This window comes from Delphinus delphis, chromosome 17 (genome assembly GCF_949987515.2).
Source record: "Delphinus delphis chromosome 17, mDelDel1.2, whole genome shotgun sequence".
Classification (NCBI taxonomy): Eukaryota; Metazoa; Chordata; class Mammalia; order Artiodactyla; family Delphinidae; genus Delphinus; species Delphinus delphis.
Genome location: NC_082699.1, coordinates 55337299 through 55361656, shown reverse-complemented (window position 1 = coordinate 55361656; position 24358 = coordinate 55337299). Strand labels below are relative to the sequence as shown.

The 24358-nt window shown below is 34.0% G+C and overlaps 1 protein-coding gene across 3 annotated transcripts in view; it reads left to right on the top strand.

Moving 5' to 3' along the window:
* Positions 1 to 24042, top strand: part of CSMD3 (CUB and Sushi multiple domains 3) — a 1080105-nt gene extending 1056063 nt beyond the window's left edge. For all 3 annotated transcript variants that reach the window (XM_060035246.1, XM_060035245.1, XM_060035244.1), the window contains 6 exons: positions 214 to 279; positions 6423 to 6581; positions 15055 to 15167; positions 16069 to 16156; positions 18433 to 18568; positions 22046 to 24042. In XM_060035246.1, the coding sequence (XP_059891229.1) occupies positions 214 to 279; positions 6423 to 6581; positions 15055 to 15167; positions 16069 to 16156; positions 18433 to 18568; positions 22046 to 22205 (722 nt within the window). In that variant the 3' untranslated portion in view covers positions 22206 to 24042. The remainder of the gene's footprint in view (positions 1 to 213; positions 280 to 6422; positions 6582 to 15054; positions 15168 to 16068; positions 16157 to 18432; positions 18569 to 22045) is intronic.
* The last annotated feature ends 316 nt before the right edge of the window (positions 24043 to 24358 follow it).

Sequence of the window (24358 nt, the reverse complement as noted above, 5' to 3'; positions counted from 1 at the left end):
ATGGGGATAATTATAGAAGTTGTTAGTTGAACAGAAGTGTTGAGTGAGGACTGGGATGCTATAGTGAACAGGACATTTTGGAGAAAACTATATGGTATTTCAAAGAATAAAATTGACAATGCATCAAACTGTGTGTGTGTGTGTGTGTGTGTGTGTGTGTGTGTGTGTTATTAATTATATTAAATTTTGTAAAATTTTTGTTTCTTTTCATAGCTGGTTCCAAAATATTGGTGAAAGATCCTAGACCTGCGCTAGGAACACCCAGCCCAAAGCTAAGTGGTTAGTAATTTCAGTTGTTTTTCTAGTAGTCACGATTTCTCAAGGTGATCTTCTGTTGTATTGACAAAGTGACCATTTATTTAGAAAAACATATTTCAGTATGGGAAAACTATGCATTTTACTGTTCGGAATTTGAAGTTTGAAAATTTGTATTATAAGATACCAAACTTCGAGCAATGTAATACTGTGTCATGTTAATATTCCAAAAATATTGTATATAGTTGTCTCTATAAAATTTCCCTTCAAGAATATCTGTAGATAGCTATAAAATAATGGCAATGGTTTATTTAAAACATTAAAATAAAAATTAGATTTACATATAATTTTTAAATATAAATTTTTTAAAGAAGGAACCAAATACACTTGGAGTGAGAGTAAAAGTTCAGCAACTTCTAGAACTTGTCCAGTTTATTTTCAGTAATTTGATTTAAAAATAAAATATTTAGTCGTTAAAAATATGGGCCTTGAAGTCCTACAACCTTGATGTAATCCCCATGTTATACACTGCCTACCCTATGACTTTGGAAAAGTTAATTTCTACATCTGAGCCTCCATTTCTTTACCTATACAAAAGATATATTGATTAGATTAATATGAATGAACTTCATAAAAATGAAACACAAAGTGCTTGGCTCATGGTAAGGGCTCAGTATATGAGAGCTTCTTTTTAATGTATTAGTATGTATTTTATTTACATGGTAGGAATGAAAAGCTACACATAAAATTAAAGGCTCAGCATTTAATCTTTACCTTGGAAATAGATTTGGTCCAGTTGTAATAAGCCAGGGAGAGTGTTAGAATCTAATTTTAGTTGGTTTAAAAAGTTCTCAGTGTACGTGCTATTAAACTGGACTGCCTACCAAAAAAATTAGTCTGAGAAACTGATTTTTTTCAACAGTCAGTGAAAACAGACTGAATTTCTCTAAGGTGACCAAAAAATATGTCATCATGAGAGAGAAAGTGTTGCATGGATTCAGAAAACCACAATGGTCCCAGCCCCTGGTAACCTCTATTCTACTTTCTGTCTCTATGAATTTCCCTATTCTAGGTACTTCATATAAGAGGAATCACACAATGCTTGTCCTTTTGTGTCTGACTCAATAATGCTCCGTTGAATGTATATACCATATTTTATTTATCCATTCAGCTGTTCACTGACATTAGGATTGTTTTCACCTTTTTGGCTGGTGTGAATAATCCTATGAACACTAGTATACGAGATTCTTTTTGATTTCCTGCTTTCCATTCTTTTGGGTGGTAGTAGAATTGCTGGATCATGTGGTAATTCTAGGTTTAACTTTTTTGAGAAACTGCCAAACGGTTTTCCAAAGCAGTTGAGTCATTTTACATTCCCACCAGCAAAGTACCAGGGTTTCACGTCCTCACCTACACTTGTTATTTCCTGTTTACCACAACTTTTTAAAAAAAGAAAAACAAAGACTTAGTGCAGGGTTGTAATTATAACTCAAAATGTGTTCAATATAAGACTAGGTTTGCCTCATTTTTAGGTAAATATCTTCCATTGGACCTTTCATTTCATGTCCACTGTTAAAATGTTTACCATTAATGATTAAAGGACTTTTTTCTGGTTAAAAAAAAAAAGAAAGAAAACCACAATGGTCAATCAGTGCCCAGAACTTTCCAAGAAAGATACTTTATCTGGGAGCAGATGTGTACCCTGAATAATAGCTCCAGCATATCAAGTATAAATCTAGACTGTCCTGGGCAAAACATGGCCAACGGCTACCAATAAATATTTCAGGCTGACAAAAAAATTTTTTTAAAGAATATGGAAGAACTAAACAACAAAACTAATATGTTTGATGTAAAAAAAATATATATATATATATTTCTCATCAACCAATTAAATAATATATACTTTCTTTAAAGGCACATGGGACAGCTATAAGAATTGATCATATATTAAGCAATAAAAAAATCTACACAAATTTCAAAGCAAAGTTAGTCTTACCTGACCATGATGCAGTTAAAAGTTAATAAGAAAATGGATAAAATTTTTAAATTCCTCAGTATTTGGAAATTAAGAACAAAATTAATACTGATGAATAACTCATGAATTGAAGAAGAAATTAAAATGGAAAATATAACAGTATAGTTTAGTTATGCTGAAAAATCTAGATATCAAAACTTGGGAGCTAGAGCAAAAGTAAAGATGTGAGGGAAATATAAAGCCTTAAACCCTTACATTAGAAGAAAAGAAAGCCTTAGAATTAATAACTGTCCCTGTTAAGAAGATACAAAAAGTATAATGGAATGATCAAAAGAAAGCAGAACTCAATGTAATAAAAATGATCAAACAAACCAAAAAAACCACAAAAATATAACAGAAGAATCTCAACAGAGTCAAAAGGAGTTCTTTAAAAGAAAATGTACAAAGTGAATAATTTCTGTTAAGATTGATCAAGAAAGGAACAAAAAGTAGTAACATTTCAAAAGGAAACGTGAAAACCTACATAGAGTAGATTGAATAAATTAGCAATATATAACAGAAAACTACTGTAACTGTCAATTTTAAAAAACTTAAACATTGACAAATTACTAGAAAAGTGGATTTTAACATAACTAATAGGAGAAAACTCGAATAATCCCATAACAAAGTAATAGTTAAAGCTATTTCCACAAGGAAAACCTGTTCCATATGCCTCTACTGATAAGTTCTACCAAATTTTGAAGGAACAGATCATCCCAGTTTTATAAAACTATCAAAAAAAAACCTCATTTGATGGATCCAACATAACTCTAATAACTCAGGTAAAGACATTATAAAAAGAGAAAATTACAGGCCCATTTGACATAAGATTATAGATGAAAAAATCCTACATAAAGCCTTAGCAAATCAAATACAGTTGACCCTGAACAGAAAGTGGGTTAGGGGCATTGGCCCTCAGTGCAGTCAAAAATTTGCATATAACTTATCGTTGACCCTCAGTATGTGGCTCCTCCTTACCCAAGGTTCCTTCATATCTGTGATTCCGCATCTATGAATTCAACTAACCACGGATCAGTACAGTAGTACTATAGTATTTACTGTTGAAAAAAAGCTGTGCATAAGTGGACCCTCACAGTTCAAATCCATGTTGTTCAAGGATTAACTGTACATTATAGTAAAGATGACACATCATTACCAAATTGGGTTAATGATAGATTTACAGGGATATTTTCATGTTAAATAATCCTTAAAAGTAATCTATCACATTAAGAGATTAAACATGCAAAAATTATGATTATGTATGATCATCTAAATTATGATCATCTAAATTATGATCATCTAGATACTTGCACAGAAACTACTTTGTAAGATTGAACATCTATTTATAATTTTTAAAAACTTTTAATAAATTAGAAAGGAAAAGAATTTCTTTAACCTGAGTGAAGGTATCTATAAAACTCTAGAACAATGTCATCTTAAGTGGGAAAACAGAAGCATTTCATTTAAAATCATGACACAGTGATTAGATTACTCCAAAGTAACAATTAAATTTGGCAGTGGTATCAGTGTCAGGAACATGATACTCTATATGATAATGCTATGAGGCCTATGTAACAAAGTTTAGATTCAAAACTGTCTTGAAAAATGAAGATCGTAACCATCATTGTCTTCCTCCTTTTCACTGTGCTCCACATCAGTAATAGTTAGATGACATTTTAGAGTTTAGAAGGAACTGCCAAATACACAATCACATTTAAATCTCAAATTAGACTTAACAATAGAAAGTATTGTCATCTCCTTGTACGTAGGGATTTAAATGACCAAATAGCGTCTGCCTCTCCCATCCTATCATTAGTTACATTTCTCAGTTATGTGTGAGAAAGGTGGAGGGTGGTGGTGGCATGCTGGAGCTGACCGGTAGAGCTTTGCCATAGCCAGTTCTGTGCATTCTTCCAGACTCTGCGTTCAGTGATGTCATGTTCATAGTTTGAAATCTGACATCACGGGAATATTTACACTATAGAATCAGCAAACAGTACAACCAGTTTGTTGGTTTGTTTGTTTTCTGGAAAGCCAGTTGTTAAACATTTACTACCACATCAATGATTAATCCTGACACAATGTTCTTTGCTGCTGCTGGTACCTACTTCTTTCCATTGCTATTTTCTCCTGCCACGGGGGTTCTCTTTAGTCTCCTTCAACCAACTTCCTTAATTCCCCTAAGCACAATGACAAGATCACCAAGTGTAGCAGATTTTCATTAAATATTCAGGGGTATCAAAGAGTAAGCATAATACAGGCCAGGGAAAATAAACAATCAGAAAGATAAGAATAACACATTTATTGAGTACCTACTATATGCCTTCACACTACTGTTAGAACATCTTTTTCCCTTGCTCTTCCTCCTGTCTCTACAACTAAGAGTCTATGACCTCCAAATTCCAGATCTTTCTAATGAAGGATAATTTAGCTTGTCACTCCCTCCTCCAAACTTATTTTAGGTATGATTTTTGAGTTAACTGCTCTTTAAGGTGCTTACCAAATCAAGGGCTTTTTACGCATACACCGTATCAAATTTTTAGGTAAGGTCTCCTGTACATACAGAGCATAGCTGTGTAGTTTGAGGTTTGGGGAGGGAGTGCCACTATAAGGGTGACTTGGCAAAGGTCCCAGAGCCAGGACTATGGATTTTTCATGATACTAACTGCATGTTCACTAACTATATATTTTATTAGCAACTATGTAATGATCTATGAGACCCACGGTTTCCCTATTTTACCTGTATAATACTAATGATAGCAACTAACACTTATCAAAACTCTTCATATTCATTATCTCATTTAATCTTCCTTGTAACTCTGTGTTAATCTCACATTACTGATGAGGAAATTCGGGTTTAGAGAGTTAAGTAACTTAGGGAAAACCACACAGTTTATAAATTGTAGAGGAGGGACGGAAATACAAGCGGTCTAGTTCCAGTGCCTGCACTTCTAGTCCTTCTGCTATATTGCTTTTGAATAATCATAGAAAAAAATAATCATGTTGGTTGAAATACTCAGTAAAAAATCTTGGGTGCATTGTATGTTCATCTTCTACCATAGTATTGTTTTACTTGTTTGCCTAGTAGAATTCAGGGAATGTACAATTTGTAACACAGTCTCTGTGATCTGAGCAGTAAAAACTGTGATGTATGTAGAGAAAAAAAGGTAACAAATGTCAATAACTTGTTAGGGAAAAAAAAAGACTTTCCTCTAAATCCATGTCATTCATTCAGTCACACAAATAGGCAGGCTCTTTTGAATAGCTGATTTCTGAGGATGTGCTTTAATGTGATGTACAGAATTAATGGAAGCTCTCTCAGCCTCTTACCAGGATCTGAGAAGACTTTGACATACCTAATTTATATTAGCTATAAATTACATAACTAATTTATATAAATATAATGACTTATTTGTTTGCATTTAACATTAAGAGTGTTTCTTATTTGGATGAAAGGTTTACATTAGAATATTCTTTGATTCTACCACAGTTCATCTCTTTCCCATGAGAGTTAGCCAATTCTAGTGACAATTCTTTTATTTCCATAAATACCTGTAAACCTCAAAGCTGTCAGGAGCAAAACAGGTAGAGCCCTGTTCTTCTTCAGGAGCATCTATTATTGAAATAACTGAACTCAGTATTCTGTAAAGGGGTAAAAAGGTCAAAGGAGCATCTCTCCTGACAGTCTTCCAAGGCTTTTATGCAAGGGGGGGTTTTAACTCTATGCTCTTCCTATGAACCTATTCCTACTGCTAGGAGAAAAGCAGGCCTCTTGGGACTTGTATATAGACTGACTTGGCCCAGTAAAATCATTTTATTTTCCTTCTGAAAGAAAGACATTATTATAGGAAACAAAATATAAGTAAACTTGATATTTAGCTGGATTCTAAATATGTCTTATGTCATTAATTGGTTTTGTTTATTTATCACTCATTGATGATGTATGTACAAATCTAGATTATTATTTTGGTTTATTCTAAAAAAATTAAAACACTTATGTGAAGAATTCATTCTATAATGTAAATTCTATATTATTGTATATTTAGAAAAATATGATTATTCAATAAACTAATACTCATTAATCTGGTATTTAATGCTTATATTTACAGGGCACTGTAAAATTAACATGTATGTTTATTTAATCTATTCACAGTTCCTGATGATGTGTTTGCCCAAAATTATATATGGAAAGGCTCTTACAATTTTAAAGGAAGGAAACAACCCATGACCTTGACAGTTACTAGTTTCAATGCTTCTACTGGGAGAGTCAATGCAACACTCAGTAACAGCAACATGGAACTATTACTTTCAGGTATCACATTAAAGAACAGCAAACAATGCCTTTATGCCTTCATTTCCATCATCTCATCATTTTTTTTAGTGATTTTTATACTGTGAAATATTTGCTATAATTTTGATGACATTCATAATTCATTCAGAAACAAGGCTTTCTGTTTTTTTGATTGATGCATGAATATTACTACACAAATACAAAACTCTGTGATTCTGAAGTAAGCTCCCTCAAGAATATTCCTATGTGGCTAGAATGACATGTCATGAAATAGAACAGAACTTTTCATTTGAATATAACTAACTCATTCTCTATTCTCATAACACCAAAGAGATTGGATCGGTGATTTGCAAGCCATTCTATGGTCACAAAATTATGTCTTCAAATGAGAATGTTTAGGAGGACACTACAATTTAAGACAGAAAAGGTAGAGTTACACTACCTTAAACAGGCAAACAGAACCCAGAGCCCTATCCATCTGCTCAACTTTCTCAGGTCTATGTTTCCTCTATCTAATGCACTTCCCTCATTATCTTTGAATACTGTGTTTTTTTCTGACATTCAAATGTTTCCTCAAATGTCATCTTGTCAACAGTACGTCTGATGACCCTATCTAAAGTAGGCTTCACATTACAAATAGACTCACTCTTAGTCATAGGCAGTCTTATCTTGTTTCATTCTCTTCTTTTCACTATTTGAAATTATAGTATAGTGTAGTGTAGTGTAGTGTAGTATAGTATAGTATGACATGACATGATTTGTCTATACTCCAGCAATACAAGCTCTAAGAGAGCAGCTCTTTGCCTTCCAGTTGATTACTAATGCCTCAGATGTTAGAAATGCATCTGGACTCCCATGGGCACATGCACAGGAGCTGCTCCTGCCCCACACTCCCTCCCTCTGCCTTTCACTTCCCAGCTGCCAAGATCTTGGAAGCTTTGAAGCTCAGCATGGGATTCTTCCACTGAGTGAGTGGTCCTGTGTCCCACATTGGCATTGCTCATTTGGTTGATGAAGACATACTGACAGAGTTGTTGTTGTTTTTACCCTTTTGCCTTCTCACTAGCAATGCAAAATAGAAACTGTATCTCCACACCCTTAACAACAGAGCATACTGTCAAGCTTTTGAACTTCTGCTGATCTGCCATGTGGCTGACAGGGTCTTGGTGCTCCAGCTGAGTGTCAGGCCTGTGCCTTTGAGGTGGGAGAGCTGAGTTCAGGACACTGGTCTACCAGAGATCTCCCAGCTCCACATAATACCAGATGGTGAAAGCTCTCCCAGAGATCTCCATCTCAATGCTAAGACCCAGCTCCACTCAACAACCAGCAAGCTACAGTACTGGACACCGTATGTCAAACAACTAGCAAGACAGGAACACAATCCCACCCATTAGCAGAGAGGCTGCCTAAAATCATAATAAGTTCACAGACACCCCAAAACACACCACTGGTTGGGGTCCTGCCCACCAGAAAGACAAGATCCAGCCTCATCCACCAGAACACAGGCACAAGTCCCCTCCACCAGGAAGCCAACACAACCCACTGAACCAACCTTAGCCAATGGGGGCAGACAACAAAAACAACGGGAACTACGAACCAGCAGCCTGTGAAAAGGAGAGCCCAAACACAGTAAGTTACGCAAAATGAGAATACAGAGAAACACACAGCAGATGAAGGAATAAGGTAAAATCTCACCAGACCAAACAAATGAAGAGGAAATAGGCAGTGTACCCAAAAAAGAATTCAGAGTAATAACAGTAAAGATGATCCAAAATCTTTGAAGTAGAATGCAGAAAATACAAGAAATGTTTAACAAGGACCTAGAAGAACTAAAGAGCAAATAAACAGAGATGAACAACACAATAAATGAAATTAAAAATTCTCTAGAAGGGATCAATAGCAGAATAACTGAGCAGAAGAACGGATAAGTGACCTGGAAGATAAAACAGTGGAAATAACTACTGCAGAGCAGAATAAAGAAAAAAGAATGAAAAGAATTGAGGACAGTCTCAAAGACCTCTAGAACAACATTAAATGCACCAACATTTGAATTACAGGGGCCCCAGATGAAGAAGAGAAAAAGAAAGGGACTGAGAAAATATTTGAAGAGATTATAGTTGAAAACCACCTTAATATGGGAAAGGAAATAGTTAATCAAGTCCAGGAAGCACAGACAGTCCCATACAGGATAAATCCAAGGAGAAACACGCCAAGACACATATTAATCAAACTATCAAAAATTAAATACAAAGAACAAATATTAAAAGTAGCAAGGGAAAAGCAACAAGTAACACATAAGGGAATCCCCATAAGGTTAACAGCTGATTTTTCAGCAGAAGCTCTGCAAGCCAGAAGGGAGTGGCAGGACATATTTAAAGTGATGAAAGAGAAAAACCTACAATCAAGATTACTCTACCCAGCAAGGATCCCATTCACATTTGACAGAGAAATTAAAAGCTTTACAGACAAGCAAAAGCTAAGAGAATTCAGCACCACCAACCCAGCTTTGCAACAAATGCTAAAGGAACTTCTCTAGGCAGGAAACGCAAGAGAAGGAAAAGACCTACAATAACAAACCCAAAACAATTCAGAAAATGGTAATAGGAACAATACATATCGATAATTACCTTAAATGTAAAAGGATTAAATGCTCCCACCAAAAGACATAGACTGACTGAATGGATACAAAAACAAGACCCATCTATATGCTGTCTACAAGAGACCCTCTTCAGACCTAGGGACACAAACAGACTGAAAGTAACGGGATGGAAAAAGATATTCCATGCAAATGGAAATCAAAAGAAAGCTGGAGTAGCAATTCTCATATGAGACAAAATAGATTTTAAAATAAAGACTATTAGAAGAGTCAAAGAAGGATGCTACTGATCAAGGAATCAATTCAAGAAGATGATATAATGATTGTAAATATTTATGCACCCAACATATGAGCATCTCAATACATAAGGCAAAATATAATAGCCATAAAAGGGGAAATCGACAGTAACACAATCATAGTAGGGGACTTTAACACCCCACTTTCACCAATGGACAGATCATCCAAAATGAAAATAAATAAGGAAACACAAGCTTTAAATAATACATTAAACTAGATGGACTTAATTGATATTTACAGGACATTCCATCCAAAAACAACAGAATACACTTTCTTCTCAAGTGCTCATGGGACACTCTCCAGGATAGAGCATATATTGGGTCACAAATCAAGCCTTGGTAAATTTAAGAAAATTGAAATTGTATCAAGTATCTTTTCTGACCACAGTGCTATGAGACTAGATATCAATTACAGGACAACTATAAAAAATACAAACACAAAGAGGCTAAACAATACACTACTTAATAACCAAGAGATCAATGATGAAATCAAAGAGGAAATCAAAAAATACCTAGAAACAAATGACAATGAAAACACGACAACCCAAAACCTATGAGATGTAGCAAAAGCAGTTCTAAGAGGGAAGGTTATAGCAATACAATCCTACCTCAAGAAACAAGAAACATCTCAAATAAACAACCTAACCTTACACCTAAAGCAATTAGAGAAAGAAGAACAAAAACACCGCGAAGTTAGCAGAAGGAAAGAAATCATAAAGATCAGATCAGAAATAAAGGAAAAAGAAATGAAGGAAACAATAGCAAAGATCAATAAAACTAAAAGATGGTTCTTTGAGAAGATAAATAAAATTGATAAACCATTAGCCAGACTCATCAAGAAAAAAAGGGAGAAGATGCAAATCAATAGAATTAGAAATGAAAAAGGAGAAGTAACAACTGACGATGCATAAATACAAAGGATCATGAGAGATTACTACAAGCAACTATATGCCAATAAACTGGAAAAGCTGGAAGAATTGGATAAATTCTTAGAAAAGCACAACCTTCTGAGACTGAACCAGGAAGAAAGAGAAGACATAAACAGACCTATCACAAGCACTGAAATTGAGATTGTGATTAAAAATCTTCCAACAAACATAAGCACAGGACCAGATGGCTTCACAGGTGAATACTATGAACCATTTAGAGAAGAGCTAACAGGTATCCTTCACAAACTCTTGCAAAATATAGCAGAGGGAGGAACACTCATTCTATGAGGCCACCATCACCCTGATAACCAAAACCAGAAAAAGATGTCACAAAGCAAGAAAACTACAGTCCAATATAACTGATGAACATAGATACAGAAATCCTCAACAAAATACTAGGAAACAGAATCCAACAGTACATTAAAAGGATCATATACCATGATCAAGTGGGGTTTATACCAGGAATGCAAGGGTTCTTCAATATACACAAATCAATCAATGTGATACATCATATTTACAAATTGAAGGAGAAAAACCACATGATCATCTCAGTAGTTGCAGAAAAAGCTTTCGACAAAGCTCAACACCCATTTATGATAAAAACCCTCTAAAAAGTAGTTATAGAGGGAACTTACCTCAACATAATAAAGGCCATATACGACAAACCCACAGCCAACATCATTCTCAATGGTGAAAAACTGAAAGCATTTCTTCTAAGATCAGGAACAAGACAAGGATGTCCACTGTCACCACTGTTATTCAACAGTCTTGGAAGTCCTAGACACAGCAATCAGAGAAGAAAAAGAAATAAAAGGAATCCAAATCAGAAAAGAAGAAGAACAGGGGCTTCCCTGGTGGCGCAGTGGTTGAGAGTCCGCCTGCCAATGCAGGGGACGTGGGTTTGTGCCCCGGTCCAGGAGGATCCCACATGCCACGGAGTGGCTGGACCCGTGAGCCATGGCCACTGAGCCTGCGCATCTGGAGCCTGTGCTCCGCAACGGGAGAGGCCACAGCGGTGAGAGGCCCACGTATCGCAAAAAAAGAAAAGAAAAGAAGAAAGACAGCTGTCACTGCTTTGCAGGTGACATGATACTATACATAGAGAATCCTAAAGATGCTACCAGAAAACTACTAGAGTTAATCAACTGAATTTGGTAAAATAGCAGGATACAAAATTAAGGCACAAAAATCTCTTGCATTCCTATACACTAATGATGAAAAATCTGAAAGAGAGATTAAGGAAACACTCCCATTTACCATGGCACCAAAAAGAATAAAATACCAGGAATAAAACCACCTAAGGAGACAAAAGACCTGTATGCAGAAATCTATAAGACACTAATGAAAGAAATCAAAGATGATACAGATGGAGAGATATCCATGTTCTTGGATTGGAAGAATCAACATTGTGAAAATACCTATACTACCCAAAGCAGTCTACAGATTCAGTGCAATCCCTATCAAACTACCAATGGCATTTTTCACAGAACTAGAACAAAAAAATTTCACAATTTGTATGGAGACACAAAAGACCACGAATAGCCAAAGCAATCTTGAGAAAGAAAAACGGAGCTGGATTAATCAGGCTCCCTGATTTCAGACTATACAAGAAAGCTACAGTAATCAAGACAGTATGGGACTGGAACAAAAAAAGAAATATAGATCAATGGAACAGGATAGAAAGCCCAGAGATAAACCCACACACATATGGTCACCTTATCTTTGATAAAGGAGTCAAGAATATACAATGTAGAAAAGACTGTTCAATAAGAGGTGCTGGGAAAACTGGACAACTACATGTAAAAGAATGAAATTAGAACACTCCCTAACACCATACACAAAAATAAACTCAAAAAGGATTAAAGACCTAAATGTGCAGACACTATAAAACTCAGAGGAAAACATATGCGGAACACTCTATGAGATAAATCACAGCAAGATCCTTTTTGACCCACCTCCTAGAGAAATGGAAATAAAAACAAACATAAACAAATGGAACCTAATGAAACTTAAAAGCTTCTCACAGCAAAGGAAACCATAAACAAGACGAAAAGACAACCCTCAGAATGGGAGAAAATATTTGCAAATGAAGCAACTGACAAAGGATTAATCTCCAAAATTTATAAGCAGCTCAGTATCAAAAAACAAACAACCCAATCCAAAAATGGGCAGAACACCTAAACAGACACTTCTCCAAAGAAGATATACAGATTGCTAACAAACACATGAAAGGGTGCTCAATATCACTAATCATTAGAGAAATGCAAATCAAAACTACAATGAGGTGTCATCTCATACCGGTCAGAGTGGCCATCATCAAAAACCTACAAACAGGAAATGCTGGAGAGGGTGTGGAGAAAAGGGAACCCTCTTGCACTGTTGGTGGGAATGTAAATTGATACAGCCACTATGGAGAACAGTATGGAAGTTCCTCAAAAAATTAAAATTAGAACTACCATATGACCCAGAAATCCCACTACTGGGCATATACCCTGAGAAAACCATAATTCAAAAAGAGTCATGTACCAAAATGTTCATTGCAGCTCTATTTACAATAGCCAGGACATGGAAGCGACCTAGGTGTCCTTTGACAGATGAATGGATAAAGACGTTGCACATATATACAATGGAATATTGCTCAGCCATAAAAAGAAACGAAATTGAGTTATTTGTAGTGAGGTGGATGGACCTAGAGTCTGTCATACAGAGTGAAGTAAGTCAGAAAGAGAAAAACAAATACTATATGCTAACACACATATATGGAATCTAAAACAAAAAAATTTTTTTTTCTGAAGAACCTAGGGGCAGGACAGGAATAAAGACACAGACGTAGAGAATGGACTTGAAAACATGGGGAGGGGAAGGATAAGCTGGGACAAAGTGAGCGAGTGGCATGGACTTATATATACTACCAAATGTAAAATAGGTAGCTAGTGGGAAGCAGCCACATAGCACAGGGAGATCAGCTCGGTGCTTTGTGACCACCTAGAGGGGTGGGATAGGGAGGATGGAAGGGAGACGTAAGAGGGAGGAGATATGGGGATATATGTATATGTATAACTGATTCACTCTGTTATAAACAGAAGCTAACACACCATTGTAAAGCAATTATAGTCCAATAAAGATGTTTAGAAAAAAAGAAAAAAAGAAATGCATCTGGAACAAAATGGGCCGCAATGAATTTGAATTATTGCTCTCATTTAAAAATACATTTTAAAAGTATTGATATTGAAAATATGAAATATGTATTTTTAAATTTCTTGGCAATGTATATATCCCATACAATTATTAATAATGGAATAATTTGTGGTATAAATAAAATAGAAAATAAAATTATATGTGTTGATTTTGTAAATTTTACAAGAACTATAAAGCTTCATTTTATATTGTTGAATGAGCCTACCTTAAACCCAAAGTAAAGGTATTAGAAGTTAATATGTATTTTAATTTTTAAAATATACACAATTACATGATATAAATTGAAAGAAGCTTTATATGAATGAACGGAATATGTGACTACTGATTTATTTAACTTTGAAACATAAATTTTTATTTTCCTTGTGTAAGAGAGTTAGCACTAAATGTATATGTATTCTAATTTAGAAAAATTTTAAAACAAATTTCTACAAATATAGATAAACAAACATAAATAGTTAGGCTAACTTTCTATCCTTGTCTCCATAAAGTTCATTATAACATTTTCCCAGTAATTTTGGTTACTTTTGTATGTTTTCCCTATTAATTGTAATTTACTTTAGGTCAAGATCTATGTATCATTATAGTTGTATTCCCAGCTAATTTTTATGATACCTTATTACATAGGTGAAATATTAAGTGAATGAAGTAATGAGTCAAATTTCAATCATCAGTTAATCACAAAATTTTTACTTAGAAACTTATATTCTATCATTCACCTAAACACATTTACATTCCAGCTTATTCCTACTCTTGGAATACTCCTGTTCAGGAAAAAAAAAAAAAAAAATTGTAGTCATCTTGCTTCTCTCCTTTATGCCATTACCTATATTTACCTTCTTGAATTAAAAATTCTACTTGATTTTTGAGATCCAGCTCAAATGCTCTTTTTTCTTAATAAGTATTTCCTAAGCACTCCAGTGTGAAATGATCGTTCTCTCTTCTGGCTTTTAATTCATCATATTCTCTATCTCTATCATTATATCTCCTATTTCATCAGAAATTCACATAAGCATCCTATTTTTAGATAGGAACAACATATTCATCTTTGTGGCGCCAGTAGCACCTCGAATACTCTTTTTCTCAGAGTTGGCACCTAACTTATTATTAAGGAAAATATCTGGAATTTTAACATTTGATTCATATCCTTGAACATTTTAAATTTGTTTGGGGGAAGAAATCATTTTGTTTACAATAATCTTGGAATGATGTTATTAAGAACAGTAATATTTAATTTTAATAGCATAGGTAATTTAAACCCCACAGTTAAGATTTGAGTTGAAAATTTCAGCTAAAGAGAGATCAATATATATTGCAGGATTTGTGAAAAGCATTATGGGTGAAGGTGGCTTTGACTTGGTCTTGTTTTATTTCTTTTCTATCACATGTATTTATGATATATTTAAGTAGTTATAGATAGTAAAGTAAAGCATAACTGTTTGCAAAATTAATAGACTAAATGTCCTTACATTTTACAGGAGTATATAAAAGCCAAGAAGCTCGCCTAATATTACACATCTATCTTATTAAAGTACCAACTCAAGCTTCTGTGAAGAAAATGAAGGAGGAAAATTGGGCCATGGATGGCTTTGTAAGTATAGTTCTTTAAAAGTCTGCTGCTAATTTTAATAACAAATTTATGCTTTGGTTTGTCATTAAAATTCCAGAAAAATCTAATTTTCTAAATTGAGCTAATTAAACACACACACATATATTTACAGATGTGTAGCCATCACCACAGTTGATTTTAGAATATTTCCATCACCTCAAAAAGAAACTTCATACCCTGTAGCTATCACCCATCTACCCCTCATCACCCCCACAACCCCAAGCTACCACAACTCTATTTTCTGTCTCTTTAGATTTCCCTGTTCTAGGCTTTCATATTTATGGAATCATACAATACGTGGTCTTTTGTGACTGGCTTCTTTCACTTATAATGGGAAACATGCCTCTTAAGTCCTAGGCTTGGAACTGACCGATTGTCAATTCCACCCACATTCCACTGACCAAATCAAGTCACAGGACCAAATCCAACTCAGTGAGGTAGAAAGTATACTCTTTCCGTGAAGGTTGATGGGGAGTGGGGGGAAAGGAGTGCATATATGTCGAACAGTAATCTACTCTACAAAGAACAGTATTATTATATTTTAAATTTTAATTGACCATTTGCCTCATTCTGTTTCATCATATCATCGCCCTTTTTCTTGACAACAGGTTTCTTAGCCTAAAAGAAGTCTATGAATCTGTATCATTATGTTAATAACAAATCCCTTTTTTCCAGTATCATAATTATTTAAAGATGAAATTTTAAATTTTGCTTTTTAATGATGGCAGATTTTCACAGTGTTCTGTGTTTTACATAGTAGAAGATATGGGGGAAGGAATTCTGCATAATATTCATTTCAGAGTAAAACTGAATATTTTCTAAGGCTGGGAAAATATATCTGTGTCCAGTCTTCAGTTTTAACCAAACTTACAAATACTTTTAGGTTTCTGCTGAGCCTGATGGAGCTACTTATGTATTTCAAGGATTTATTCAGGGCAAAGATTATGGGCAATTTGGACTACAAAGACTGGGTAATGTATTCATTTTCATTTTCATGTAGTTCTTTTATTACTCCAGATATCATAAGAAAGTACAATGGATTCTGAACATTAGACATACTTACTATACTTTGAATTTTGCATTGTCAGGACTATACATTGATACATTTGATAACCTTTTAAATATTTGCATTCTTCAGAATATTGTTTCTCTGTGTTCCATCTCCGTACAATGTTTAGTTTTTCAGCATATTTCTAATAAACATGACAAACTGCCTTGCCCTCAAGCAAGTAAAAAGGAGAAAAAGTGATATAGATATGAAAGAACATATTAAACTGTAAATAATTTTATTATATGAGAAAATACTTCTCTGCAATTTGAATATTGTCACAATTTTCTTACTGCTCCAAACAAATGTAGTGGCACTTTAACTCATAGTGTCTGGAAAGGGAAAATAACTTTGAGGAGTGAGCCCTGTTTGGGGACTTTGTGCTCTTCAGATATATAAATTTTCCATGGTGGGAGGCACAGGGTTTTGTCATTTTTATTTCTAACTCTTCTAAAATGTGTATAAACATTTAATGGTCTCATTTGAATGTATTTATTAACATAGCTTTTGGTGTATAATTTTCCTAAGGTGTACTGTCTCCCATTACTATGTTGTGGTATTAATGCATAAAGAATAAATTCATGTTCTAAAATCTACTACTTGATGTTTATCTTAAAAATTCCATTGCTTTGAACTTTTACATAAGTTTTATGAGTCCCTGGAAAAATAATTTATAAAAAAGGTACTAACACTTTTTAACCTGGCCTAAGGTATGACTTAGTTGAATATTTATCAAAAAGGCAAATCAGGGCTTCCCTGGTGGCGCAGTGGTTGAGAGTCCGCCTGCCTATGCAGGGGACACAGGTTCGTGCCCCGGTCCGGGAAGATCCCACATGCCACGGAGCCGGCTGGGCCAGTGAGCCATGGCCGCTGAGCCTGCGCGTCCAGAGCCTGTCCTCCGCAACGGGAGAGGCCACAACAGTGAGAGGCCCACATGCCGCAAAAAAAAAAAAAAGGAAAAAAAAGGCAAATCAGTTTTCTCCAAATGAGCAATGTTAATAAGATGTCATTTCAGATAATGTCTTGCCAAAATTGTTAGTTTTAAAAGCAGGATAAAACATTTATTAACACAGTATATTAACACAGTTGTGTAAATGAATGCAAGATTTTTTCATATAATATTCCCTAAAGCATCTCAAGCACTACATGTCTAAAACAGCACCTATAGAAAAGGAACTATTTCTTTCTAAAAAAAGAGCTTGTTATTTATTTTCTCTTCCCTAGTCACTGTGCCAACATGTTGACAAACCTGATTTTTCTCATTTCCTAACTGTGCAAATGTCATACCCACTTACTCAGCCCCAAGTAGAACGTAACTAAATCCTATGCCTTCTTCTCCCTTTCATCCACACACACAAGTTCCCCTGAATCTATCTTTTCATGCTTTTCCTAGTGCTGCAGTTCACATCTTAATTTCCATTTTTATCTAGGATGTTCCTGCAATCTTCAAACTACTCTTGCTTTCAGACCAGACTCCCTCAAGTCCATCTCACCCTAGTCTCTGTTCTAAATCTTGTATCTTATCACTGAGCCTTTTTTTTTTCCCCCAAACACATCCAGTTGTTCCTCACTATAGGTGGGTGGAAAGTTTGGGCTGTTTAGAATCATTTTTATGCCTTTTCAAATAATTTATCATTTTGCCCTCCTATTCCCTACCACATGTCCTTTCCACACAGACATGCCTAATGCTTGTCACATCCTCTAAATATGCCACTCACCTTCCCATTTCTAGGCTTCTGATGGTCCTGCTTCCTCCCCTATTTTTTGTTCTATTGATCTTCAAGGTCAAGCTCATAAGTCCTCCAGAAAGCATTCTTACATACCACCAGATGGAATTACTCCTTCCTTTCCTAAAGCACATTGATCATGAATTCATCCTTGATGTGTATACTTATTTGTGGCTCTGTATTCTTCCCACAATTGTATGAACTCTTCAGTTCAGAGACTCTGCATATTTTTTATTCTGTGTCCTTTCCTGGAAAAATATCTTATACATAGTAGGCACTGTGCAAAATTGCAGAAATGAGTTGAAGGAGTTTTGTGAATTATTTTTGTTTACTATGTACATTTCCAAGTACATCTTGCAGATATTTCCAAGTAGATATCTTGAGCAAGGAAGAAATTAATTGGTTCACAAAGCTAAAAACTCAATTGTGATAAAGTAGGGTTGATTTTATAAGTTATTTTCTTATTTTATAGGACTGAATATGTCAGAAGGTTCAAATTCTTCAAATCAACCTCATGGTACAAATAGTAGTTCTGTGGCCATTGCTATTCTTGTGCCTTTTTTTGCACTTATATTTGCAGGATTTGGATTTTATCTTTATAAACAAAGGTAAGTTTGTTGATTTTAAGTATAAAGCATTTCCCAAATCTATATTTCATGTTCTTTTTACTCTCTAGTTCAAATTCTAACTTGCATTTTTTTTCCTGGGTTGTTTAAATCTCTGTTGTTTAAATCTCTGTGCCAAATATTTCCACGGTTGTTGAAACCATTTTTTCCCCTGCCTTTCCCTCCACCACAGCAATATACACACAACTAAAATTGCTCTGTTAAGTTGCACAAGCATTCAAATTAACCCTTCCTCCTTTTTGCCTGTCAAATTCCTGGTACATAACTAATTGTATAAGTTATTTTTACATTATCCATATTGAAACTTTAGAGATACAAATCTAAGTTAAGGTTTAAATTGAAGTGGTGATATCTGCTGCCAGATTTATTTAGAGAAGTAGGAAGAAGCTGTGTCCAAACCTCTTATTTCACCTAACAATACTGACAGATTTTACCCAGGGAGACAGATGATAAAATCCTCTAATCCTCTCATTTATCTCTGTTGCTTTTAGAAGATGATGGAATTAATATATTATATTTGTGATATATTTCATATATGACTATATAGATTATTCGTTGGTCCCTGTTCACTACATCCATTACAACATCCTGGTGAGGGGCTTCACTATGCAATTCTCCACTATTTGGGACCATCCCTTACTAAGAAAAAAAGTATGAAAAAAAAAAAAAAGAAGAAAAAAGTATGCAGGTAACCAGATAATTGAATGAATACCTAAATGTAATGTATTTTTCTCAAAACTGATGTTTTTATTATAAATGCCAATCTGTATTATCTAAGAATGATTTATTTAATATTATTTAAATTTGTAACAATTGTGCATTAGCAGCTGTTTAGGCCTTGTCAATATAAGATACTATTAATGATAAAAATCATAACTAAATTTATTTATAAAGCAAGCTATGCTAATCTTTTTTATTATTGTGATAAAATACACATAACATAAAATCATTGAAACCATTGTAGGTGTACAGTTCAATGACATTTAGTACATTCACAATGTCCATCACCCCAAAAGGAAACTGTACCCACTAAGCAGTAACTCCCTACTCTTCCCACCCCTGCCCCAGGCAACTACTAATCTGCTTTCTATCTGTTGGTTTGCCTCTTCTGGATATTTTATATAAATGGAATCATACAATATGTGACATTTTATATCTGGCTTCTTGAATGTAATATGTTTTCAACTTTTATCCATGTTATACCATATATCTGCATACTATTCCTTTATATGGCTGAATAATATTGCATTGTATGTTTGAATGTGTTGTGTTTAAATATGTCCATTCATCAGTTGATGGACATTTGGATTGTTCCTATGTTTTTTCTATTATGAATAGTGCTGCTATACACATTTGTGTACACGTTGTGTTTGAATATCTGTTTCAGTTTTTTTGAGTATGTACTCAAGAATGGAATTGCTGGATTATATGGTACTCCTCCATTTAACCATCCTAGTGAAGTGGTATCTCATGTGGTTTTAATTTACATTTTTCTAATTACTAATGACATTGAGCATATTTTCACATGCCTGTTGGTCATTTGCCTACATTCTTTGAAGAAATGCCTATTCAAGTATTTTGCCCATTTTTAAAATTGGGTTATTTGTCTTATTGTTGTTGAGGTATAATAGTTCTCTATGTATTGTGGATACTAGGCCTTTTTGGATATATGGTTTGCAAATATTTCTCTTTCTGTGGGTTGTAGTTCCACTCTCTTGATAGTGTTCTTTGATATACAAGTTTTTCATTTTGATGAAGTAAAATTTATTTCTTTTTTCTTTTGTTACTTGTGCTTAGTGTTATACCTAAGAAACCATTGCCAAATTCAAGGTCATACAACTTGTATGTTTTCTAAGAGTTTTATAGATTTTGCCCTTATATTTAGAAATGATTAGCTTTAAGTTAATTTTCATTGATGTGTAAACTTTTCTAAAGCTTGATATTATTTTACTTAAAGCTGTGGCTCAATATTAGCAGAAGGAAATTGTTTTACATCTTTATGATCCTTACCTAATTAGAAGGAAACGATGTTCCTTCTGTTTCTATTGTGAATCTAGTTTGAAAAAAGAGAGACAAATATGATCCATTAGAATTATGCACCTGGCAAGAGCAAGTTGTAAACAATATAATTTATATTATATAACAACATATAGATGATGCTTTTGAAAGAAGCTTTAGATAGTTTTTTTTTCATATTGTCATCATACAAATCACCTAACAGTTTTTAGTATGGAGAAAAATTCAGAAAATGCATTAGGGGTAGTAAAAGCGCATAACGGCAAATACAAATTACACTAAAATAAATCGTTGAAATTTGTGGTGTTTGGGGTAAACAGGAGATTTATTTCAAAGCCTTTTTAGGAATTAGGTTTGAGAAACAGGTAAGGGCAGGTATGCCTTTGTTCCATTACAAATGTCAGCAAATTATGCAGTGGGATGTGGGAAAGAGAAACTAGAAATAAACGTTAGTCAAAAAGGAGACAAATAAAAAAATGAAGCAAGAATTCAAGATGAGCAACTTATACCAGCCAGCCTAGATTCCATGTGTTTTATAAACTAATGGCAAATGTTCAGTTATCAGTAACTCTTTGGAAACTATTTTCATGACTTGAATATCAGTATAGATAGTAATTTCTTCTTTGAGATTTTGAATTTACTTGCTCTACTGTATATAATTTTAAGCCAACTGAATATTTATGTTTCTGGGATACTCCAAGCATCTTCCCAAATTAGGCATCAGCATTAGATGTCTACTTTTCTTGGAACCCCCTTCCTATTACTGCAGAACCGACTCCTTATTGTCCTTCAAGTCTCAGATTAAATTTTGCCTCCTTAGAGATGCTTTTCCTTATTACCTCTCCTAAACTGGCTCCCAGTTACTTCCTGTCCTATAAACCATTTTCCTTTTTATCAAAACAGTTTTCAATATCTATTATTTTTCTTGTTTTATTATTTTTAATTTATTCATTGCTTTCTATCATTGCAATATGAGCTCCATGAGAGTGATGACTTCATGTTTTTCTTAAAAAAAATATATATATATCCAATGCCTAGGATCATGCCTAGTACTTAATAGATGCTTAGTAAATATTTGAGGAATGAAGAGTAATGAGATTAAAATTCATCAGCATCATAATTTAATTATATTTTACATGCTATTTCATAATGATAACATTATTTCATAAGAAAATTAATGAGAATAGCCATGATATCATTTATTTACACTTACTCATATTGGTGCTCTTTATAAATATATATTGTATGTAAATAATAAGTCACTCAGGATTTAAAAGTGACAGGTAAAATGTTCAAATGTGTTATATTGAGTTTATGGTTTCTCAATTAATACTTTCAAGTTACATTATCCATTAACAATAACTCAAGTCATTGTGTTTGAGCCCTACTCTGCTATTTCTTGAAGAAAGTTAACATATAGCTAATCAATGTTCTCATCAACAGGACTGCACCCAAAACACAGTATACAGGATGTTCAGTTCATGAAAATAACAATGGCCAAGCAGCTTTTGAAAATCCCATGTATGACACCAACTCGAAGTCAGTGGAAGGGAAGGCAGTACGGTTCGATCCCAACTTGAACACAGTCTGCACAATGGTATAACGTGGCAACCTTTGCCTTCTTCAAAAGCTTGGAAATTGACACACAAAACAGTGCACATTTAGTTCACTGATAAACAAATTAAAGCACACTTTTCAGGACTTGCTGGGTCACCTTTTCCCGAGGAATGATAGAGAAGAGTGTTTTTTCATAAACTGGACCATAATTCTTCTTCATGTTTACCATGGAGAGTTTTACAAAAATCGGCTGCACTCTGAGAGTGCTTACTCACAGTTTATTTGCTTTTTTTAAAAAGGAGATTATTCTAAAACATAAACTTATTTGCATATATTGGAGGAGCATCCACTATCAGTATTTCTGTGCTTTATAAACTATATTAGAGGGACTGGGTTAAAAAAATGATATAGGGTAGAAAATAAGAGCTATACTTACAAGAGTCAATAGATCACTGACTTCTCTTTAACTGTCATGAGCTACATCACACCCATAAGTCAGTATTTCACACCACTCTATCAGCTGTTCCTTCCTATTAATTGAGTCATTGTTTTCTTTTTTTCCCTGGTTATTTCAGATTGAGTCATGCCCTGAAATGTTTATGAACTAGCTTATGCCACAGAAGCGATAAGATTGCCCACTCTGATTTGACTCTCTGGTCTTTGTTCTTCAGCATCATATTGCTATCTTTTTTTAGACTGGTTGTCATAGTTTCTGCAAATGGCAAGATCATCGTGCTATCCTCCTGATTTCCCTCATTATGTTGTAACCAGTATTATTCAGTGAGCCATGGGATAGTGTTTAACTCCTTGCTTCAGTCTGTTTTGTCACTCAGAAACCACTTTAGCTGCCAAAAATTATCTATAATAAAGATAATTTTGCAGTTATCTGAGACATCAAACTTACCATTCTTTACCAAACTTTCCAATGTTTCTGCAAGAACAAATAGAACCTATTAATCTACTTATTTAGTTTATGGTATATCTACTTATCCTTCCAGTTGAGCCTTCAAATTTATTTAACATTATTTTGAACTTTTACCTAACAGTGAGTTAGAATTCTAAGTTTTTAAAATTTTTAACTTTTAGTCAACAATGAGTTAAACATATATTTTGGACCAGCCCCTACTCAAAATGACTAAAAAAAGAAATTACTTTCAAATCACCAATATAAATTTATTTCCTAAAGTTGTGGATTTACCAAATTTTCATATATTTAAAAATTTCTATATTCTAATTCTTAAGAAGCAGCTTTCAGATATGACAGGTTTCTTTCATAGTCAAATTAAGATATGTATTTGCAAGTTATTGGTGGCTCATTTACAACTGTATCACAGTAATGCCAGCATTTTGATTTAATAGGTCATTGTCTTCTTTTTATAGCATGTTTTATTTCATAGAATAAATTATGTACCCAGTGTGAACACTTTGTTCTTGTCCCTTTCAAATATGGATAAACCTGTAAACAGTCTCGACTTTTTGTATCATGAGACAGAGTGCCTAAGAGAAATCATTGCACCTGGAGCGCTACTTGGATCTATGTCTACAACATATAGTGAATTTCTTGTAAACCACTTTGAGATACATTGTTTTGGAAATTCATATAATTTTCTCAACATTGTACTCTGCTGACAGGATGCTGTTTTAAATTTTATCCCATCAGTTATTTATTCTTGTTTATTCAAATGACTGCAATAACAATGATTCATTCATTAATGTTAAGGTTAATACATTTAAGATCTTGTTTAAACAATGTTTCTTCTGCAACTGGCTACTCCTCTTATATTAATGCATACACTTTTGTAAAGAAGTATATTTTTATGAAAAAAAACTTTGTAAAAGTATGATGTAAATTTTCAGTGCAATGTAAACAAAATAAAAATGGATAATTGCTTTTGTAAAACGTGTATTCTTTTCAAAGTTGTCTGCCAGTGTACTAGTTAGTAAAAGGAATGAAGAGCCCATCTTTATTTGGTGTTGTAAAGTTCTGAAACTGCATATTACATATACTTAGTCCACAACATAATAATGACACATGGGTGTTTTTCTTCTCTATATTCTGTAGTTCCCCAAGTGTAACACTGTTAAAAGTAAGTACATTCCCAGTAAACATAATAGTATCATAAGAACCTCATCTTAGAATTTATATTAAATGTAAATACTTTAATAATGCATACTATCTAAATTTAGATATATCTGATG